The 21,728-nt window shown below is 41.8% G+C and overlaps 5 protein-coding genes across 8 annotated transcripts; 3 read left to right on the forward strand and 2 right to left on the reverse strand.

Annotated features, from left to right (window-relative positions):
• Positions 1 to 477: 477 nt before the first annotated feature.
• LOC135626978 (small ribosomal subunit protein eS7-like) lies at positions 478 to 3,556 on the forward strand. The gene is made up of 6 exons (XM_065132857.1): positions 478 to 584; positions 1,463 to 1,546; positions 1,626 to 1,699; positions 1,784 to 1,907; positions 2,566 to 2,748; positions 3,189 to 3,556. Exons 2-6 carry the CDS (start codon positions 1,472 to 1,474, stop codon positions 3,309 to 3,311), a joined length of 579 nt encoding a protein of 192 aa, XP_064988929.1. The 5' UTR covers positions 478 to 584; positions 1,463 to 1,471; the 3' UTR covers positions 3,312 to 3,556.
• Positions 3,557 to 7,747: 4,191 nt separating this feature from the next.
• LOC135626928 (dehydration-responsive element-binding protein 2A-like) lies at positions 7,748 to 11,794 on the forward strand. Of its 3 annotated transcripts, none has more exons than XM_065132762.1 (3): positions 7,748 to 7,900; positions 10,052 to 10,101; positions 10,599 to 11,794. In XM_065132762.1, exon 3 carries the CDS (start codon positions 10,693 to 10,695, stop codon positions 11,530 to 11,532), a length of 840 nt encoding a protein of 279 aa, XP_064988834.1. In that variant the 5' UTR covers positions 7,748 to 7,900; positions 10,052 to 10,101; positions 10,599 to 10,692; the 3' UTR covers positions 11,533 to 11,794. The 3 variants fall into 3 exon arrangements, with proteins under 3 accessions (XP_064988834.1, XP_064988833.1, XP_064988835.1); XM_065132763.1 differs by having other exon boundaries at positions 7,796 to 7,900; positions 10,049 to 10,101; XM_065132761.1 differs by lacking the exon at positions 10,052 to 10,101 and having other exon boundaries at positions 7,760 to 7,900.
• Positions 11,795 to 12,438: 644 nt separating this feature from the next.
• Positions 12,439 to 12,870, forward strand: LOC135627613 (uncharacterized). The gene has a single exon (XM_065133737.1). The coding sequence runs from the start codon at positions 12,439 to 12,441 to the stop codon at positions 12,868 to 12,870; it is 432 nt and encodes a 143-aa protein (XP_064989809.1).
• Positions 12,871 to 14,861: 1,991 nt separating this feature from the next.
• On the reverse strand, positions 14,862 to 15,619 carry LOC135627614 (senescence associated gene 20-like; the record flags this gene model as incomplete). The annotated part of the gene is made up of 1 exon (XM_065133739.1): positions 14,862 to 15,619. A coding segment is annotated over one exon (585 nt), but the record flags the coding sequence as incomplete, so codon positions are not given.
• A 1,717-nt stretch (positions 15,620 to 17,336) lies between these two features.
• Positions 17,337 to 20,141, reverse strand: LOC135626929 (uncharacterized). Of its 2 annotated transcripts, XM_065132764.1 has the most exons (3): positions 19,789 to 20,141; positions 19,323 to 19,563; positions 17,337 to 19,224 (listed from the first exon to the last, which is right to left on the reverse strand). In XM_065132764.1, the coding sequence occupies exons 2-3, from the start codon at positions 19,459 to 19,461 to the stop codon at positions 17,576 to 17,578; spliced, it is 1,788 nt and encodes a 595-aa protein (XP_064988836.1). In that variant the 5' UTR covers positions 19,462 to 19,563; positions 19,789 to 20,141; the 3' UTR covers positions 17,337 to 17,575. The 2 variants fall into 2 exon arrangements, with proteins under 2 accessions (XP_064988836.1, XP_064988837.1); XM_065132765.1 differs by lacking the exon at positions 19,323 to 19,563 and having other exon boundaries at positions 19,789 to 20,131.
• Between the last annotated feature and the right edge of the window lie 1,587 nt (positions 20,142 to 21,728).

A 21,728-nucleotide genomic window follows, 5' to 3' on the forward strand; every position in this document is an offset into this window, starting at 1 on the left:
AAGAAACAATGAAATCTATCATGACAATAATAACAACCCAAGGTTTTACCGTGAAAACCCAATTGCAGTGTCTTCATTTGCAAAATAAATACTCAACACTTGATAAACCCCAAAAAGCGAAAGAACTCTTTACCATGTCTCGATAATTCGAGTATTTATTTTATGTATATGAACATAAATACATACTTACCGACTGCTACTATTGTAAATAATGTCTATTAGTGGGATGCTTTGTGGACAGACGATTACGTAATCGCATACCCGTTGATCTAGCCTCCGGGGCCCACCGCTTTTCTCTCGGGGTCATCTTGGCGGGTAATTGTGGCGCGTTTTTTATGACCCGGCCATCCATCCGAGTTCGTGAGCGGACCGACCATCGACACCCTGCCCGCCCGATCTTTATCCGACGGTTAACATCTGCTCCTCCATTGGACGGTTCCGATTGCACCGATCATGGAAAGCACCGAACCGCGACGCGTCTTGCTCATAAAGGCCGAGCGGGCGAGGAGCGTTTCGGCCTTTAAACCCTAGGCGGCGGCAGCGGTCTCGTCCTCGTTCTCTCCACCCTCGCCGCGGGCGCCAAGGTACCGACTGTTTTCACCCTCGATCCATGGCTGCGGTTCCAATCCAAAAGCATAGACTGATCTGATGACCGATTCGGTTCTGATTCTTACACTAGAGCGCATCAAGAGGGATTTGAAGTCGGCGTCGTTTAACTGTTTTGAACTTCTGATATGCCGATTACCTTCTGTCAAAGACTTTAGCATAATATAAATTGGATTCTGAGATCATTGACGTGCATCTATTCATCCCATGTCGTAGCAATTAGATGTGATTCGTATTGTATCGAACCATATATCGTATACAGTTAATCATGTTATGTCATCTGGTACTTTACTGGTTATCTTTATGTTTGTAGTAGCTTAGAACATTATTTTTGCACACTGGTTAAAGTCTGCTGCGTCTCATTTGTTATGATGCAAGATTGCCACTTGTTATTCGACCTTTTCAGAAATTTACGATTAACATGTATCGAGAATGTAAATGTATAAATCCTCTCTCATCGACGGGCTAAAGCTTTTAAATGGATTGACAGCTATTATTAATAAGTAAACATGGTATAGGAAGGTTTTGTGGCATCATATTTCACGCTGTTGAGCTTGGGCGGTTCTACGAGCTGACATGTGAAGGAGAGTCTTTAGCTATAAATATATAAGTCCTATTTCATTCATGGGTAACGATTTTTGATGGATCGGCAGCGATATCTTTTGCATCAGATAAGACAAATTTGTGATAGATGGTCATATAGCCCGCCCTATGCCTATGGCTGAGAAACAGAAAACTGAAGAAGCTTATGTAGAGTCCTCATATGTTTACCATAGCTCATCTTATACCTATTTATTTAAAGGAAAAAAAACTGTTTTTTGTTTTTATTTTGAATCGCTTCTGTATCCTTTTGAAGGCTATCAAAATGTTTACTGCAAGGAAAAAGATTCAAAAGGAGAAGGGTGCTGAGCCGACTGAGTTTGAGGACACTGTTGCACAGGCTAGTTGTTAATCTTGGTTTTCTTGTTCCTGATGGTTCCATTTAAATATTTTTAGCGAATAGTTTCTAGTTGTTGCAGGCATTCTTTGATTTGGAAAATGGAAACCAAGAGTTAAAGAGTGACTTGAAGGATCTTTACATCAACTCAGCAGTGTGAGTTTATCGACCTTCCTCTTATCTTGTGTGGACAAGCCTCAAGCTGCTTATTTTTCGTCATTTCATGTTCTTCTGATGCAGTCAAGTTGATATCGCTGGCAACCGGAAAGCTGTTGTTATCCATGTACCGTATAGGCTTCAGAAAGCCTTCAGGAAGATTCATGTGAGGCTAGTTAGAGAACTGGAGAAGAAGTTTAGCGGGAAGGTAAGCGAGGGTTGGATCTTCTTTATGTTGTTGTGGTTAAATGATTTTAGGTCAAAGTCGAATTAATGAGAGTGCCAGGTGATCTTTTGTAGCAGGAAACATTTTTATGAACCACATATGATTATTTATTAATACAACTTCTAAAGAACTTCTGGTGATCTGAATAATGCCTTTGCATGGGTGCTATTGGAATATATGTGTTCAAAATACATAGTCGAGTTGTTCAAAACCTCATGACAAAATTCCATGGCTACAATTCATGAATATTAAGATAGATAAGGCTGCATATACTGATTGATGGGAGTCTTGTGCACTTGTATGTTCTTTTTTTTTTTTTCCTTGGCATATTCACCTGGTTATTAGGTCCAATATGCTTTATGTTAAAATGTCTCATTTTTCCAATATGCACATCAATCAACGCAGCAGGTAAAAGCTTATTGGATTTATTGACTGTTATTACAAATTTTTTTATTGACATTATCTTGTATTTGAGTCTAATTCACAGTGGTGTCACAGCATCTTCTCATTAGCAACCTAGAACATGATGTCGAAAAGTTCTATTATGCTTTGTCAATTTTGAAGATCGCCTTTGTGGTTTTTCAGTGCGATTAAACACCTTTGTACCTTCTAAAGTTCATTGTGTTGCTTTATTTTGTAGGATGTGATTCTCATTGCCACTCGAAGGATATTGAGGCCGCCAAAGAAGGGCTCTGCTGTTGTGCGCCCTCGCAGCCGCACTCTCACTGCTGTTCAAGATGCCACATTGGAAGATGTGGTTTATCCTGCTGAAATTGTTGGAAAGCGCATAAGATATCGTCTGGATGGCTCTAAGCTCATGAAGGTGTGTCCCTTGTGATTAATTCCATAGTAGGTTGAACAGATTTGATGCCATCTATATCTCCTATCGGAATTTGTTGGATGATGTTGAGCATCTCTATGCTGTAATCATCAGTCGATATGGTCTATTTTGCCATCGTATATTTCTTTTGAATACTTATTAGAATGACAGTCAAGGCATTTTTCTGCATCTTCTTTTGACCTGAAATGGTTTATTACTATTGTATAATAAGTCTTATTATGGTGGTGTTACATTTAGTGCTTGTGTCATTTCTGTTCATTCCATTAAATGAAGGTTTAAAGTTGTTTTATTTAATCCATTTTTCTTTCCTGGCCTTTTCTTAGTGGCATATCACAGACTGCAATTTATTTTGTTAATTTTTGTGTTTTACAGTCCACTGAAGAAAATGTTGTCTCTAAGTTAAATAAATTTTCATTTATCAGATTTTCCTGGACCCAAAGGAGCGAAACAACACGGAGTATAAACTGGAGACCTTTACAGGGGTTTACAGGAAGCTATGTGGGAAGGACGTGGTATTCGAGTACCCAGTCACCGAGTCCGCCTAGAATTTTTATGATGTTAGAGTGTTGCTAAATTTACGTATCAGAGGACAAATTTGTTCCTTTAATTGTGCCATTTATTTTGTCAATCAGGAAGGTGCTTGGACCTCATGATGTTTAGGAATTTGACATTTTTCGCACAAGTTTATTCCATTTTATTTAAGCTGGGAACCGACAGGCGCAGCAAGCAACTATTCAGAAAATTGATGTTTTATTCTGAGGCAAAGCATTTAAAATTGTGTTACCATATATATGTAGTATTTTGCAAGGTCTGTCATATCGAAGTGTATTGCCCGTATCGGGTGGTATATACCGATCTGACATGTTATCGATATGTGGATCGTTCGGTACCGTTACAGTATTATATTCTGTTATAGTATTATACTGTAACACTACATAGTATGAAAAAATATAAAATTGTTTGATACATTAGAGTGTATTGTTCGGTATGTTTTGATGTATTGCTTGGTACATCGGTATCGTATCGTATCGAGTCTGAATCGAAATATCAGTATGGTACAGTACGATGAATCTTGATATTTTGTAAGATTTATCCCTTTCTTTCTTATGCATCTTTGTTTGTGTGAAGTGCATGTATTATTATTTTGCCAGAGCAACCGAAAAATGATCGTGACTTTGACTCTGTGATTCGAGTGGAGAAAAATGTAATTCAAATTTTGGATCTCATTTCATCGAATCATGGATTCATGCATTAATAAAGAATTTTCATTAGTGTTCTTCGTATCGTTTGACCATTTCTATTCTTCTGAGCTTTGCAGGAAATGGAACTATCGACTCTCGGGCGTTCTGGCGATTTTGTTTCCTGAGTTGGAGAAGTCAACTCAATAAGGTTCCCAACTTGCCCTTCTCCCGTGATCAAGTGCAGGTCTCAAATGACAAGTTGCTGAGGCAGTCAAATCGCCACTTTGATTCCCACTAACGGGCATCTCAAATGACAAGTTGCTGAGGTAGTCAAATCACCACTTTGATTCCTCACAAGATTTTTGTGATTTCTTTGAGGTAGAGAACTGAAAAGAGAGATAAAATCTCGAATAGACAAAAGTGGAATCCTGAGTAGATCGATTGATGGAAGATATGAATGTTGAAGTCACGAACAACCCATGTCCAAGATTATGTTGCCCACGAGAGTACCCGTATTCATCGACTTTGTTTTATTGGAGAACTCGAGAAAAAAAAAATTGAGAAATCGTCCATATCTAAGTATTGCGAGGGAAAGAGTGTGCAATCAAGCACAAGGCCAATTTTAAAAGTCAAGACTCCAAAACCCGATAGGTGCTTCTTGTGCAAAGGATCATATATAGTGAGGGAGTACTATATATAAGAGGGAGTACTTACAAAAGCAAACACTCGATAAGTTAATAGTATCATTTTATCCTCCTGGATTGGACAAGAGTAAAGTCGTTGCCCTTAGATCAAGTAGTTTGAAATCCAATAGCGATGATAAGGAGTTGCAAGGACCTCGAATAAGAGCAATGCGTTTATTGAACGTATTGTAAAGTCAAGTGAGAGAGAATATAGACAGGAAGTAACAGAAAACAGGAAACAACGAGTTGATGTACATGAATATCAAGCCAAATGGTCGAACAACCTGTGTGATAGTGGACATAAACGTTACTCACAATTTCATTGCTAACTAAGAAACAAGATGACTTGGGTTGAACCTAGAGAATAACTAAGTTGGATGAAGATTGTAAACTTGGAACCTAAGCAAATCTCTAAGCTGACAAAGAGGGTCTCTATCAAAATTGGAACATAAAGCGGAAGAATAAACATGATGGTGGTGCCACTAGATGACTTCCAAGTAATCCTTAGAATGAAGTTAATGCATGCGGTAAAGTTGATGCCAATATTATTCCTAAACTCCCTATGTTGGATGGGAGGCAACAACACTTGTGTGGTTTTAATTTCTTGAGGAGGAACGAACGATTCACAATAAATATCAGCTTTATAATTAAAAAATAGAGTGCAAAATAGCAAATTAATTTTTATGATCGTAGTAAGGCTAGAGCCATTTGATGTGGAGGCCACTCACAAACTTATTATAGTAGTAGACGTTTTGAAAGAATTTACAAATATTATGCCACTTAAGTTATTGAAAACTCTACTATCATGAAGAGGCGTGGATAATTGTATCAAGTTGGAGCTGAAAGTTAAGCCTCCTTTGAGACCTCAATACTGTATGACCCCTCCAAAGTTGACAAAGCTTAGGAAGTAGCTCGATAAACTACTAAGTAATGATAAAGAACAAATATCTAATCTCGCTCATCATAGACTTGCTCGACCAATTGGGCAAGATAATGTATTTCTCCAAACTCGACCTTTTGTTGAGATACTAACAGATGCATATAACTGAAGGTGACGAAGCGAAGACTACTTGTGTGATCAGGTTTGAAGCATTTGAGTTCTTAGTGATGCCTTTGGTATAACTAATACTCCGATCATATTTTTACACTCTCATGAATCAATTATTTAAGGAGTATTTGGATAAGTTCATGATCATCTACTTGGATAATATTGTTGTCTATAACCAAATTCTTTAGGAGTATGTTAGACACATTCGAATAATTTTCAAGATTCTAAGAGAAATATTTTGTTCGTGAAAAGAGAGAAGTGCTAATTTGCTTAGACAAAGATTTTATTTTTAAAACATCAAATCGATAAAGATCTATTTAGATAAACAATTTGAAGGTATAGATTGTGGCCAAGTGCCGAACACCAAAGAAGGTATCAAAGCTGAGATCGTTTCTTGATTTCGTCAATTATTATCAGTACTTTATAGATGGATACTCAAAGCGCTCAGCTCCATTGGTAGAGTTGCTGAAAAAGGAGCATCCTTGGTGATAGTCGGACAAATATACTAGAAGAATCAATACTCAAATTGTCATACTATAGGAAGCCTTTCGAAGTCTATACAAATGTTTTGAACTTTATTATTAGAGTACTTATGTAGGAGAGTTACTTACAAGCCTTTCGAGAATGACGACACCACCTCCTCGAAATATAATTTATGCTAAAGACAAACAATACCTCATTGAGTTACTTACAAACTCAAAAGAAACTCTCCCCAAAGCAAGTATGACAGTAGGTCTTCTTGATTAAATTTGATATGACAATAGAGTATAAACTCGAAAAAACAAATGACATGGTCTATTCATTGAGTAGAAAAGTGGAGCCGGTGAATGTTGTGCAATTGAAAGACAAAGACCATGTAAGTTAACTGTACTCTAATTTTTTTTAAGGATTAGGGATGGACCATACAGTGATCTCCAAGTAGTAACCTTGATGCAACTGATTAAAGAAGGTAAGACATGATAATTTTGGATCCAAGCATATATAAAAAAAGAAATAAAGCTTATATTTCCTGAGTGGATAATTTAAGATGTGAACTCTTAAGTGTACAATTTCCTTTGGGCAAGACTTACGTATATTCACCGAATATTAGTTCTCATACAGAGGGTCTTAACCAAAGATAGGACTGATGTAGAGGAATATGTTCAAACGTGTCTTATTTGCCAACAAAATAAGGTAAAACAACGAAAGCCAATAGAACTTTTGGAGACATTGCTTATGCCAGAAAGGTCGTGATAATGTATTTTCTTAGACTTTATATCAAACTTGTCAGCGATAAGAGGACTTGGATTGACACTTGCGGTGATCGATCAATTTTTAAAATATACAACATTCATTGTTGTACCCCTATACTGCTTAATCGAGGAGGCAATGAAGATGATGATGAAGAGTCAACGATGTATTAAGGATTTCAGAACAATATTATCAGCGATCGAAACATATGATTTTTGATACGATTATGGATGGAACTGTTTAAATTATTATGATATAAGTAATACTTCTCTATAAATCTCTATCCTTAAATGAATGGTTAAACTAAAAATAATAATTCATTGGTAATATGAATAGATGTTTTATCTCACTAGGAATATCTTTCTTTTTCCTGGAAAAAAAAGTGATATTTGGTAATTTGTGATTGAAGGCATCTTTTTCTGTTTGGAAGTGAAAAAAAAAAATCATATCCCAAATAACTTCATTATTAATTTCTCAAACAAAAGCAATAAAAACAAAAATTTCATTGCTAGTCCCAGAAATATTTCTTATTCCAACAAATTGGGATCGACATGCGTTGTCCCCGAAAATTCCTAATTCGAGTCCCAAAACGTTATCCATTGTTCGTCGACCGTAGTCTTTCCTTTGCCCCCATCAAGCAATCCTGACCGTTTGTCCGAGATCGCACGGCTGTCGTCTCACAAATCTGATATAACTCTCATTGACCGTCTACGTGTACGGTTACATCGAAGAGATGTGCCGTTGACGGCAGGCACCAGACCTTTCCCGAAGCTTCCGCCAACACGTGTTTCGAATCCGACGTTTTACCTCGTGACGCGTCTCGTGATTCCCGACCTTCCTACAAATATATCGGTGTCTCAACCGAATTCTCCCTCCGATTCTAAGAAACGAGAAGAGGGAAGTACGAAGCAACTCGAGATCGCTAAGGTTGAGGGATTCGAGCCGTAATCCGAGAAGCAGCAGCAGGAGGAGATGACGATGGAGTCCGATAGGTAAAGGGAGAATCCTTACGTCAATTGTTGATTGCTGTTTCGGTTTTTCTTGGTTGGCGTCGATTTCTTCTCTCGATTTCGACGATTCTTCATCTCAAAATTCAGTTTTTAACAGATTTGGGGTTTTGATGTGATCTTTCTTTTTACCTGGAGCAAAAATCTAGCCATCTTTTCCTTGCGGTAGGGGCAATAAAGAAATCGAATGCGAAAATTTGTTTTTTTTTAGGGTAGGGTGATTGACGCGTGTGAAGCCTCGGAGGTTTTGGATTTTGGTTCTCGGATTCAGTTTGGGTCTAGAAATTAGGGCTTTGCTTCTCTAGGAGTTAGAATCGTCCGAGAGGATTTAAGGGGGCGCGTGAGGTAGTTACAAACTGGATCTTTCTCATTTTCTAGTTAGTGAACAATTGATTGCTCTTTTAACTCTAATCCTGATAAATATTTTGATTGGGTAATCACAAATCCGAAAATTTGAAGCTGTTAGGAAAGGGCGAAATATGTATTAGGTTCCAACATCCTCTTTCATGTGCAAAACTAGATGAGGCTTATCACATGAGAGTCAATCCATGTGCATGCGTAAATAGTTTGAAGAACTTACAACCTGCTCTGATAACCATGATAAAAGTTTTGATTGGATAATTAAGAAATATCAAAAGTTTAAGCCGTTGGAAATGGGCTTAGTATGTATTGGGTTCCAGCAAGTCTATGCTTGGAACCAATGCCTTTGGTTGATCTGGAATTCTTTCGGATCAGAACGTTGCAGTGCAGAAGGGGTTTTGAGGTCAATGTGGGGTAATGGTAGCATGCTACTGATGGAGAATTGGTTTTGAATTCTGGCTTTGGTTTCGGTTCATGATACAAAAACCAAAGATTGGCACTACAGGTTCTGGTGAGCATGTTCGGTTGTTTCTATTGAGTGATTTTTATTAAGGTTTTATATGAAGAATAGAAATGTCTTACAATTGGCTCTTTATTTCACTATGTCTAGGAAATATGGTCTTGCTTCCCTAAGGGAGATTATGAACAGGTTGAAAGATATGCCAAGTAAGTACTTTTCGTGCTACAGGGATGAACTGAAGCCATGATTGAACGGAACACAAAATGATTGTTGCATTCCATGGTTTTCAGAATTTGGAACTGCCCCGAATTGGTCGTATGTAGCTGATGGTTTCTTGTGAATTTTTTGAAAATCATTGGATTTCCTCCCTTGGTTCGTCCTCGCGTGCAAAGGTGATTCGAGGGAAGCAAGTAGATGACCATCCTTGGTAAAATTTCTTTGGAAAACTTGGACCTGGCTTTACCAAAGGGGTTTTCTAGTTAGTAGTTGTTGAGGACTTGTAAGCATTACATGTTACACTTGAGGCTTCTTGGGATAAGCTATTGAGGCTTTTGTTGTCCAATAGTATGATACTGGCTTGTTATTTTCTAGGGTCAACACAGGCTTAAAATCGATCATGGGAAAATTTTTCTTGAGCTTAAAGTTGAAGGGCTTTGATCTTGAGAGTAGACCAATTGTGGGATCTACGGGTTCCATTTTCATGGGAAAATTTCTCACTACCTTCCAATTAGAATTTTAGAGAGAGCTCCTGGACAAACTGGTATGAGATTGCCCACCATAATATTTTTCTCGTTGAAGTTAGCTGGAGTCTCTTTGAACTTCATCCTTAAAAGAAATGGGCATTGTGAGATATCGTCGCTCACTTTGGCTTGAACCTTTCGAGTGGGTGAGTTGGAGGTCATTAATCTAAGCTGATTTGAACTGCATCACTGTGTTTGTTCTCTAGATTATAGGACCCAAGCTTTGTAGCTTATATACTGGAAATCTGGATTCTGACTGATTCATCCTTTCTTTTGAGAATCGGAAAATTAGTAAAAACCTGTTGTCGGGGTTGAAATAATGATGTTGAGACTATAGGAGCTTTGTTTTTGGTGGTCACATTCTCCTGACTTGAAGAAATTCATGGCTGAAGTCATGGTCCTAGATTTTTCTGTTTGCTTTTGGAATTTGTTTTGTTGTTTTCAGTGAGTTGATTGAATGCTTTTCAAGTAGTTGAAAAAAATCTCTTAATTTATGCTCTTTATGGTTATTTTTGCCAAATCACATTCTGTACTTATTTTTCTGCACTTGTCTTATGATCTTTTCTGCTGAAGTAGAGTTGGGGCGCGCCAGGTGATTGCTTGCATTAATTCCGTGGAGTATCTAGGTATGATATTGAAAATGCCTGTTTCTTTAATTCCAAAGCAGTCATTACAAATCCTATTACATGAGTAGTCACATTGGTTTTCATCTCCTAATCCAGACATAAGTTATAAGACAACAGGAAAAACTATTGTATTTTGGATGTATATTACTCCCAAGACACTTCTAAAATTCAAAACTTCAAGCCGTTTGTATGTGGCCATTCACCTGTGCCAGATGCTATATTTTGCTTGTTGAATGTGCTTTCATATTTTTCCACGAATTCTGGAGTTTTGGCATGGGAATCAAAATTCCTCACTAACCCACCTGCTTTATTTATTTACATTCTTGGTAGGCGAATGGCCAGGTGCTTTGATTTGCATCCGAATGATTTTCTCATGTTGAAGATGATATATTTATCTTCATTAGTTATCAGTTTCCTTCTGGTTTTGTTTATTGTTTATTTTTAGTTTCTTGCTGTTCTGTTCAAGCGCTAATTTGTTTGTTCTTTGCTTCTTTCAGGAAAAAGAGAGTACGCAGAGGGAGGAATGGCTCTCATACCGTGGCGGAGACGATTGCTCGGTGGAAAGAGCATGGTCGCCAGCTTGACTGTTCCATGGATGGTGAAAAGCCAATCCGGAAACCACCTGCAAGAGGTTCAAAGAAAGGTTGCATGAGAGGCAAAGGAGGTCCAGAAAATCCTAGTTGCAGATATCGAGGTGTAAGACAGCGCACCTGGGGCAAGTGGGTTGCTGAGATCCGAGAACCAAACCGGGGTGGCCGCCTTTGGTTGGGAACCTTCCCAACTGCTACCGAAGCTGCTCTTGCTTATGATGATGCAGCAAGAGCGATGTATGGCAGTTTGGCCCGTGTCAATCTACCTGGAGCTGTGATGAGCAAGTCATGTGAATCAACTACGACTTCACATCATTCTGATGCTATCGATGCCTCCATCTCCAGCACGGGTCACATCAAAGTTCCAAGCATCGAACCGAAAGATAAAGTTCATTTTCCCAAGGCCGAATTAGACGACGAGGAACTAAAAGGTGAGGTGGGATGTGATAAGGAGCCTTCATCGACAGCTGATGCTTTAAACATGGGGGTTTGTCAGTATGGAGATCAGACAGATGCACCTGACGATGAATTCTCCGTCGAGGAGATGTTGAGGTTGATGGGTGATGATACCGAAGTCAATGTTCCCGATCAGTTTGGTACAGTCCATGCAGATACGAACTGGCAATGCTTTAGTCCTTTAGGCATGTCGTCGGGCTTCCAGAATCCAGATGCTACAACGTTAGGGTCTTTGTGGCGCACCGAGCAAAATCCTTTCGACTGTAAGGACAGTCTTCTATGGCCATGGGTTGATGACCGGGACAAAGGCCCAGAGGAGGCCACAGAGACTTCAGAGTTTGGGGTCTCTTATGGGGACTTCCTTTCAAGCCCGAACATATGGTAATCATGAGAAGATTCCTTCTTCTTCTTCTGTTCGATAGAATGACTCGTTCTCTTGAGTATTTTGTGAGAGACGGGTCGTCGTATAGTCTTCATGGTAAATGTGTTTGTGTGTTGTGTGTACATATCTTATCATTGTAGTGTACAATAAATAGATTGCTGTAATATAAAGATTATCTCGTCTTCACCGCATGTAATCATGAAGTATAGTCATATAAAGAGAGATGGGGTTGGATTTGTGTAAACCACTAATCCCTTATGATTAATGGCTCCGTTTTAATCTTAATAGAGGGTTTTTATTTATTTTTTCCAAAAAATAAGTAGAATTTAAATCTATAGTCTTACGATGAACTGTCAAAATCTTTTACCTAATCAAACACATTTACCATCAATCGAGACTCGGCATATGGATAACATCTAAATCAGTAACAACATCGGATCCTCAAATTAGTGATTTGTGTTGTCTCCCTCCACTCTCTCTCTCTCTCGTTGACTTTGACCATTCTTTGACGATAAGGCATATAAATCTTTCGAATCAACTCTACTTTTGTGCTTGCATGAGAAATTACAGACGAATTAATACTGACTTTGTCTGTCCGATTGCAGAAATCATAAAAAGGATCCACCAAAATGGTCAACTATAAAAAGGTCAACGATCGACCAATATAGACAAGTGTTCATTATTTCATGAGGTCAAACAGTGCTGCCATGTTTAATTAGTAGTCAGATGAGCAGCTCACCTTTTGATGCGCGTTACAATAGCGTGCATGAAATCCCACGTAACGAAGCTTAGGACGTGACTTCCAACGCGATCTACTTGCCTTCTCAGTTCCACTCCCTATAATAGCCATGGTCGTCCCACCATCCAACGAAGGAAAAGGAGGAGAGAGATAGAGATAGAGAGAGAGAGATGGGCAACAGCCTCCGGTGTTGCTTGGCCTGCGTCCTCCCGTGCGGTGCCCTCGACGTGGTCCGCGTCGTCCACCTCGACGGCCAGGTCGAGGAGTACAGCCGCCATGTCTCCGCCAGGGAGGTCCTGGCGGCGAACCCCAACCACGTCCTCACCAACCCGCGCACCCAAAGCGTCGTGCGTCAGATCCTGATCGTGTCGCCGGACTCGGAGCTCAAGCGGGGCCACTTCTACTTCCTCGTGCCCGCCTCGACGTTGCCGGAGCAGAAGAAGAGGAGCCGGCACACCTCGTCGCCCGTGACCAGGTCACAGAGCGACGATAATTATCCGACCGGGATCCTCTCGGAGAAGAGATCCGTCCATCGTCGCCGCCGAAACGGCCGGGTCGGAGTCTGGCGACCGCATCTCGAGAGCATCTGCGAAGACTCGTGAAGGGAAGATGTAAGAGGAATGTACCTTCTGCAATCGTATGTATGGGATGGTGCTTCAACCATCAATGCCAAGTTGTACAGAACCGTGTTCTTCAACAAGGAATCGGAACTGTGTTCTATCTTGTCATATGAACACTTTTTTTGGTCTCTCATATTGCAAACTACACATCACATTGTTTCTCTATTGCAAACTGTGTTCTACCTTCTCCTTTATTATTTTCCATCGTCACTCTATAATGATTTCTTAATATCCACTATTTTTCGAGAAAATTTTCCAACAAAAAACAAGTCCCATAATTGCTCGAGTAGTGGGAATAAGTAAGCATCCAAATGGTGGAAGCAAACTCAAGCAATTGACAAGAGATGGTTTGCATGTATGTTAAAGGTTTACAGCTAATACTGTGCATTCTTTTATAGAACCTATTTTGACCATAACTCTAAGGATAAAATATTTCTCAATGATTGCTTCTCTCTCTCTCTCTCTCTCAAACGCATATTTTAATGGCCAAGGTGATGTTCTTGAGAATATGTTGCTCTTCGGTTTCCAGACAAAACAAATCAGAGAGACCTAATTGCACATCAAATGGTGTTGTAGGGTTTTCAGGTGCATCCTGTTGTCTTGTTCGAGTGTGCCTTCAGGTGGGCAAACAAATAAGGCTATCCTCTTGCCCTTTCCGTCATCCCTTAGGTATGACTGCCACATTACCTAAGCTTTTAGGTAACGAGAGTGATTGTGGCTGTTTGATTGTGATCATAATGGTACAGCAGTAAGTAGAGACGTACTACTTCCTTGTGATGTGGATACACGGACAGACACAGTCTTATTATATATGACATATATGTGATTCCTAAACAAGTGACATCGGGAACAACTTGGTTGTCATGATGCTCTTTGGCCTGCAGTGAATTGATATGTCTAAGACAAGATCAAGAACATATTCTCGGAGCTCGCGTTGAGAGTTGATCATAAAGATTACAGCATCTTCTTCCTCTTTGCTTCCTCCTTGATTCTTTCATGGATGTGAAACGCATATATGTGCCAGTGGGAGAGTGGAAGCACACTTCGAGAGGAATATACCAACATGCATATTGTTCGTATCCGCGTCGGTCATCTGCAGCAGCTGATAGCATCTTCTTATCAGGGATGGAGGTGTGTGTGATGTGAGAGTCAAGCGATCGATAGGTTCAAATGGACGAAGGATTAATCGCCTTACATATCATGCTCGTAGCATCCACCACTGATTCGATCCTCCCCCAAATCACAAGGGACTTCTGATCATCAAAGAATATGATCCGCACAACATATATTGATATTATGGGCTTCGTATATAAATATGCTTTATGGGTGGGACGATAATATTATCCACATACAAGTCCAATATCAATATGTTTCTTTTTTTCTTTCTTTTTATAACATTAGAAATTCTCGACTGATAATAAAGTATGGAGTTTATTATATATAATAATTCGGAGTTCCCTCTCGATAAATATTTTTATTTTAAATTTAACTAAAGATATCGTCTTACTTGAAAAACAATTGCTAGGAAATATATTAATTAATAGGATTGACATATATTTTGGGATTTCAAAAACCAATGTCACAAGAGAATAATGAATCATAGAGTTTGATTCTTTTATAAATATCATATGTGTATTAAAGAGGAGAGTAAAAAGTGAGGAATGCTTCGTGTTTTTTTTTTACAATATTTCTAAATAAATAGAGAGAAAAAATAAAAAATCTTTTGAGTTTATAAGAGAAGGTCTTTTGCTTGAGCGAAGATGATTTTGAGTTTATAAGAGAAAGGTCGATGATTCGAATGTCTTGTTAAGAAGAATTTGATTTTTTTACTTTGGATGTGGACAATAGTCATCGAATCATATGAAATCTTATATCAATTTTTAATATATTTTTAATTATTAATCTCTGAATATTGTCTTGATTTTGGGGCTCCCAATATTAATTGACTCAAATTTAGCTTAAAAAACTGAATATTAAAAACTAGCATGCATTGTTTTACTCAGCTATTAAAAAGGATACATCAAACAAAGAAAAAGAGCCACACAGAAGAACTATTGTGATCACACACACACACACACACACATCCAAACCCAACACCAGCAGAGCTGCAAACATAAACCCTAACCCTTATCCAAAGACAATGAGATTATATTGCTAGTACGAGGCCAGGAAGTGATTTCCGGGCTCGCTGGTGTAGTCGGCTCTCCCACACGGGCAGGCATTGAGTCGATCCGGCAGAGTCCTTGGAGGAGGAGGAGGCGGGGGAGGAGAGGGCCGAGTCGCCTCCGAGGCGGGTGACGGTGAGGGAGGTGTTGAAGTACTCCCGCACCTGGGTGATCACGCCCTCCGGGTCGACTGTCCAGGCGTGGACCCACACCGCGCCGGGGCTGCACCCCTCGGCCACCACGGTGGAGCCGAAGGACGCCACCTCCTGCGGCTCGAACTCGAAGGCGATATACTCCGCCTCGCCGGTGAGGAGGCGCTTCAGGTGCTGGTGCTCCGGCTGGCCATGAAACCACCACTCCAGGTCCGGCGCCAGCAGCTGGTGCAGCCTCCCCACGTCCCGCCCGTTGATGGCCTCATACAAGTCTCGCACCGTCCCTTCCGGGCTCTCCGCTACTCGGCTGCCGTTCGCCAGCTTCGGTGGTGGCCTGTGGGTCTCAGCCGCCGTTAACGAGGAAGCAGGAAGCTCCGGTCTGGGATGGCAAGCAGTGAGGCGAATGGGGTCAGCTTATATAGGCCGAGGGGGGCGGGGGGGGGGGGGGGGGAGGAGCTGGTGGGCTCCACTCGGCTACTCGTCTGGGTTCCCCAAGCATACGGTACCCGGCGCAACCTGGTCGGCGGTCGGTCGGTGCGTGTGCGCACCGAAATCGCTAGTGCTGTGGGGGGGCAAAATAGTAAATTACTGTAGGAGGCAAAAGTGACGTGTGACGCTTTGACGCTCGCTTCGTATGGTGGCGTTCGGTGAGTTCATTAGCTCAGCAAGCGGGCTGTCAAATTAGGTGCGTCCACGTACGCAGGGCTCCACCAAACTGGGATCTCATTCTTCCGAACGTTGCGTCCTCGCCAGATCGGTCAGCCACGTCGAGTCAAAACCGTAGACCCAACCAATAGAGATGTGCCACATCATCAACCTATATATATATATACATATATTTACATCCCATTATTTTGGGTGTGAAATGCCCACTTTGGATCGATGCACATCAGATGAATCCTATGATCTTATTCATATGGATGACACCACGTAGTAATGCGTGCATGTAAAGCCATCGGTCCCCTCTCGTCAATCGATGGGTGGCAATGAAGTTTCCTTCCACTTTCTTCACATAAGCACTCAATTCTTAATCGGTGTAGTGCTGCCCGCCACCCACATTAAATTATTAGACGTATAAAAGCTAATAATTGATTATTAATTTAAAGATAATATTTTACGAGAAAAAAAAGGAGTTTTACTCGATTTAAAATCCCTCGTGCGTGTAAAATGAAAAATCAATCTAAAATTAATATGTAATTTGGCTAATAAATTATATTAGAATTGGATTAGCCCGAATCAGTTCGATGGTTCCGAATCGAACCAAAACGGGTCATTCGATTTTGGTTCCTATTATTTAGATAATCGAAATCGTCAGTCTTAAAATTAATTTTAGAAATAAATAAATAATTTTTAATATATTTTTTAAAATTATTTTTAATTAAAAATTACGATTCCTAGCATCCAAAAACTAAGAGCGTATGTTTGTTTTGAAGGAACGAATGGGCATTGGCCTTTCGAGTTCCGATATGTTCTGACTGCGAGGAATGATCAGTCTATTAAATCGAGGAGAACGAACTCAGTGCAGCATTGCACAGAGATCATCTTGTCATTGCAATGCTTGTCATTTTCTCTCCTATAGTGCCTGAATCAGTTAACTCCATGGCGACAGGCATTCATCACCCCCCCTTTCTATTGGTGATTAATTTATCTGATCTTGCAAGGAAAAAGAAAACAAAAAGGAGAGTTTGACTTTTGGTGAAACATGAGTTGACAGTTGAATAAACAAGGAAAGATCAAGCGAAATCTTCGTATCTGGTAATAATGGATCATATAAAAATAGGGAAAGAGGTTTTGTACATGGAATGAGACATCAGCAGCTATCTTGGTTTGTACAAAGGATCCTCCTATTGCAGAGACCAGTGAGAGAGTTTGGGCAATTGCACTTTGATGCATGGAATTGACAACAGGTGTGCTGCATTTGCTAGTGGAAGAAGAACAGTGACTATTTGCTGCCACTTGTGCTCCTCCACTATTATCTATCTGACATTTTAATCCCTGCAAGTGGAAAAACCAATTGATTGGAATTTTTCCTTGTCTTCAATTCATAAGCACAAATCACAGTCTTGTTTTAAGGGAGTCATTCACATGATTTCATTGAATTCCATTAATTGCTGCACAAGTAAATCACAGCTACAGAATTATAAGCTCTTTATTATTTGTAAGACCAAAATTATGTTACAGAAGGATTTGGGAAAGCTTTGTAATTTGTAATTCTGCATCTGACTGATGGACTCAAACATGCCAACAGAGGAGAAGAAGGCCCTAAATCTTGCACCGGGAGCAGATGCCCAGTTCATGATGATGATGGATCTGCTCCTGTACGCGTGTGCCGGCGCTGAACGAGCGTGCATGCTTGTTTGCGTGAGCTGTCTAAGCTTCGTCCAGTTGGATCAACGCCGGAGTAGGTGGTCTCATCGCATGGATCTTCCCGCACGTAGAGGATCTGGTAAACGACGGCCATGTCGAAGTGGCATCAGCGTAAGCTTGCAGACTCGTGGGGTCGACTTTGGGTGGGCAGGAGTAGCTCCTTCGAGGGTAGTCATCGCCGCCGCTGGATGTGACCATGAATCCCGACCCTCCTTCCCGCGGCAGAGGAAGCAGCACCGGCCGGCCTTCCTCGTCCGCCGCCTTCCGGCAGAGGCTGTCTTCCTCGACGTCATAGAAGTTCCCCGTCCTCACCTCCTGAGCCAAAGAACACGACCAACAGAGCAGCCAATGCACGCAGTCCGTCACCGAGGGGTACCCGCAGCAGAAAGGATTTGCGGGAAGCTTGAATCGTTTCCTCATCTGAATCCTCCAAAACCCGCCGTAGAGCAGCCCGAAAACACAGACCACGATACCGAAGATCCCCACGATGTACCTTATGGTGTCGTCGTCGATGTTGAGGGCGGAGACGCTGAAGACCAGCAAAGGGGCGACGACGAGCAGTATGAAGGTGGCGATATGGACGTACATGTTGCCGAACCCAAGCCGCTCCATGTTCCACCCGAACACGCAGAAGGTGCAGAAGAAGGAGGCGCAGCACACGGTTGGGTCGTCCCAGCAGTCGAACAGCCCTCCGATCCACTCGGGGCTGGTGACCACCACCCGCCTGTTGTATATCTTCAGCTCCGGCTGATCCCGTTGGCTTCGAGATTCGCGGACGGATTGAGGCTCCTCGTACTTCCTTCCCAGCGGGCTGAAGACCGTGTAAACACCGGCGATCACCGGAGCTGCGATTCCGATGCCGATGCAGAGGTTCTCGGCCCAGTCCGGCCTCGTGTCCCTCGTGTACCCCCAGTAGAGGCCGCAGAGGACGTACTGGGCGAAGCAAGTAATGTGGAGGAGGAAGACAACCAGCATTATGTGAGCCCTCTCGTGAACTCGATGAGATCCGTCCTTGCAGTACACCGTCCTGAGCTCCACCCTGTCGACCGATTTCCACCGGAGGAGAAGCACCAGGTGGTGGAACAGCTTGGGGTGTTGGTATATGCACATGATGGTGAAGAGGGCGTTGAGAATCTGGTTGACGATCTCCGTCCATTTCTTTCTGTTGGAGCTGCTGGGAATGGCTCCGTTGAGGATCCCCGTCATCAAGAGGAACAGCATCAGAAGCCCTGCCGCCACAAAGATCAACCAGATAAGAAGAGCTACGTTCACAGGTTTCTTTATCCAGTTCTTGAAGTATCGGATCAGAGCTCCCCAGTTGATCTTCCTCACAAACGGCACACGGAAACGACGCAGACGGCGGCCATCGGATGGATTCCCACTGCGTCGCAAGAAGGAAAAGGGTGAGAGTCTTCCGACGAACCCGAACCGGAGGAACCAATCTTTCGATGGGTGAGCTTTGAGGAAGTCCAGAAATCTTCTCTCGTGGCGGTGGCTTTGATTCAGCAGCCCCTGTTCCACCGTGGGAACGTAAATGGGAATGTAATCCACGAGCCGCATTCTGGTGCCGGTTGAATCGGCATCGAGATCTACTTGGATATCGTTCTCGTGTTCGCCACGCTCGGCGGAATCCATCTTCCTCTGCTTGCGTTCTGCAGCTCCACAACGGAGAGAGAAATCCGTAAGACTACCATGTAGAAATCGAACGTAAAGAACCATAATTTCCAGCACAAAGAAACAAAATCTCAACTTTGTTCTTCTGAAACAACATCGAAGTCAACTTTGTCATGCTCAGATAGATTTTGACTATTTCCCCAGCCAGGAAAATTCTGGTCCAAACAAGGTAGAAGTAGTTTCAGGGACTGCAAGTCAATCTTGTATACCAACATTCTATCTTGGAGTTGTTTTCCTTTTTGCTTGTCTTGCTGTGTTCGACAACAGGAAATCTCGCTCTATGTCTTCTCTTGCATTAGAAGATCTCTCCATTTCCTCTGTAAATGGCATTTGTCCTAATTATTTTTTATCTTACCGTTCTTCCTTCCCACAAACACACGCGCACACACACGGCACAAACAAAAGGACTCTTATTTTTGTGGTATCGTATGGATCTGCGGTCTCCAGAGGGAGACAATCTAAATCGCACCATGCTATGATGTATGCAAAGAAAATACCTACCAAAAGCAACAACAAATCATGGAAGAGGAGAATAACAGTACCTGATCCTTTTGTTGGGACAGGAAGAAGAGAGATGTATGCACTTCAGCTTTCCCCCTCTTCCTAACTTTCCTCTCTGCTCTGTTCTTCGATCATCCCTTCCTTGTCTCAAGAACAAGATGGCAGAGAGGGGGACGCATGCTTCGCCATGGCCGTTCTGGTTGCAGAGACCTTGCCGTGTTTACTCTTCGTTCCTTTTCCGGTGGACGCCATAATATAAGGAAAGTGCGGAGCGGCCACTGTCATCCCTCCCTCGCATGGTCAAAGCAAAGCTGATGGGTCTGGGGATGGCAGGTGGTGCTCTTTTACTGGAACGAGAAGGGAGACTCGAGAGAAGTCAGACAAAGACTGACCGAACAATGGAGTTGTCTTTAGAAGAAGTCTGTGACGGGCCAAACACGGCCGGGGCAGCTGCCGTCTCTAATAAATTGCCGAAAGGCGATCGAAGAAGACCATGACCGCCAGCTTTGACATCTCCCTGATTTCAATATATATATATATATAATTTTCATCATAGTTGATCGAGATTTGAGATACGCATAAGGCTATAAAATATGCGACGACCAAATCCTGCGATCATTTCGAGCTTACGAATTTGTATTGTAGTTTGTTTGTGCAATCCCATATTCAAATATGATTATAGTATATTTGTTATTGTCTTGATGTGGTCAATTGGAGATTTAGTGCATAGCTCGATACTATCCCAAAGGCGTAAGCCTCTCTCGGAGGTCTACTTGATAGTCACAAAGATGATTGGAGTAGAGAAAGGTTTGACTATTATAATCTCAAGATGTTACTTGTTCGCACGAGGTGAATTTCATGTTGGACCAAGGTGGTTTGGGCTTCTTCGGGGTTCAATGAGTCGAGATATATCTTGGTTTCGTCGGGATTCCTGCACAAGCAATCAACATCGGGTGAGTTCTCAACTTGACCTTTTTGATGGTAAAATTAGTATTAGAGTGGGGAATAATGAAAGTTCTTCCTTCTCTTCCTCCTCGTTTTAGGTTTTTGAGGCTCGCTTTTATACCCGAGTGACCGATTAGGGTGGATCCACATGTCCTTTAGGAGCTCATTCATGTTGACGATTGGCTGATATACTTTGTTATGATGTGTCGTCAGCGAAGGACTAGGTCGTTGTTCGTTAGGGTTGACGTTTGTGCGGGATAAGCGGATGATGATCGCTTGTGCCAAACGATCGAAGAAAAAAAAATCATCACCAAGAATTAATACTTTCTACAGTCAAATAATCAGAAAAGAAGAAGAAAAGGTTCATCACCATGGATTAATGTTTTCTACGATCAGCTCATACGATCTTTCCTGAAATCATAGTTGGCAAGTGAGAAAATATCGCTTTTCTAACACTCATCGTAGGGAAAGAAAGGCGCGTAGATTCTTCAACCCACATCACCCTATGAATTATCATTCATTCATTCAATATTCTCCGTATCAATATTCATTCATCACAATACGAATGAATTCATCCATCAAGACAGGATGCCATACTCTCCCGTGTGGATTAGCGTGGTGACAGTTCATCGTTCGAAGAGACACAGGGAGCTCATTCACTCTGCAACAGGGAGTGCGGGGGCACCTCGAAATGAATGCTGTCTGAGCTCGGACAGGTGGCTCCCGCTCACTCCCTACATTATGAGATCAGCAATTACCTCGACAGTAACAATTCATTACTGTTTTGCGCCATCGCGATCGGTAACGTAAGTGTTCGTCGAAATGCCTGCTGGTTTCCTTTTTTCTACGGTGAAGACGAACACCATCCGCCGTCTTTGAAGGGTTCGTCACGGGCGACGAATGCCCTGCTGCTGCTGCTGCTGCTGCTGCTGTTGGTGCACGGCTACGCTTTCCCGAGCTAGCTTGTCAGCTGGGTGTGGAAGTATTCGCATTTATTGGACGGCTGCAATGTGACGTACGACTGCTCCCCAAGGAA

The sequence above is a fragment of the Musa acuminata genome, chromosome BXJ2-11 (genome assembly GCF_036884655.1).
Source record: "Musa acuminata AAA Group cultivar baxijiao chromosome BXJ2-11, Cavendish_Baxijiao_AAA, whole genome shotgun sequence".
In the NCBI taxonomy this organism is placed as follows: domain Eukaryota; kingdom Viridiplantae; phylum Streptophyta; class Magnoliopsida; order Zingiberales; family Musaceae; genus Musa; species Musa acuminata.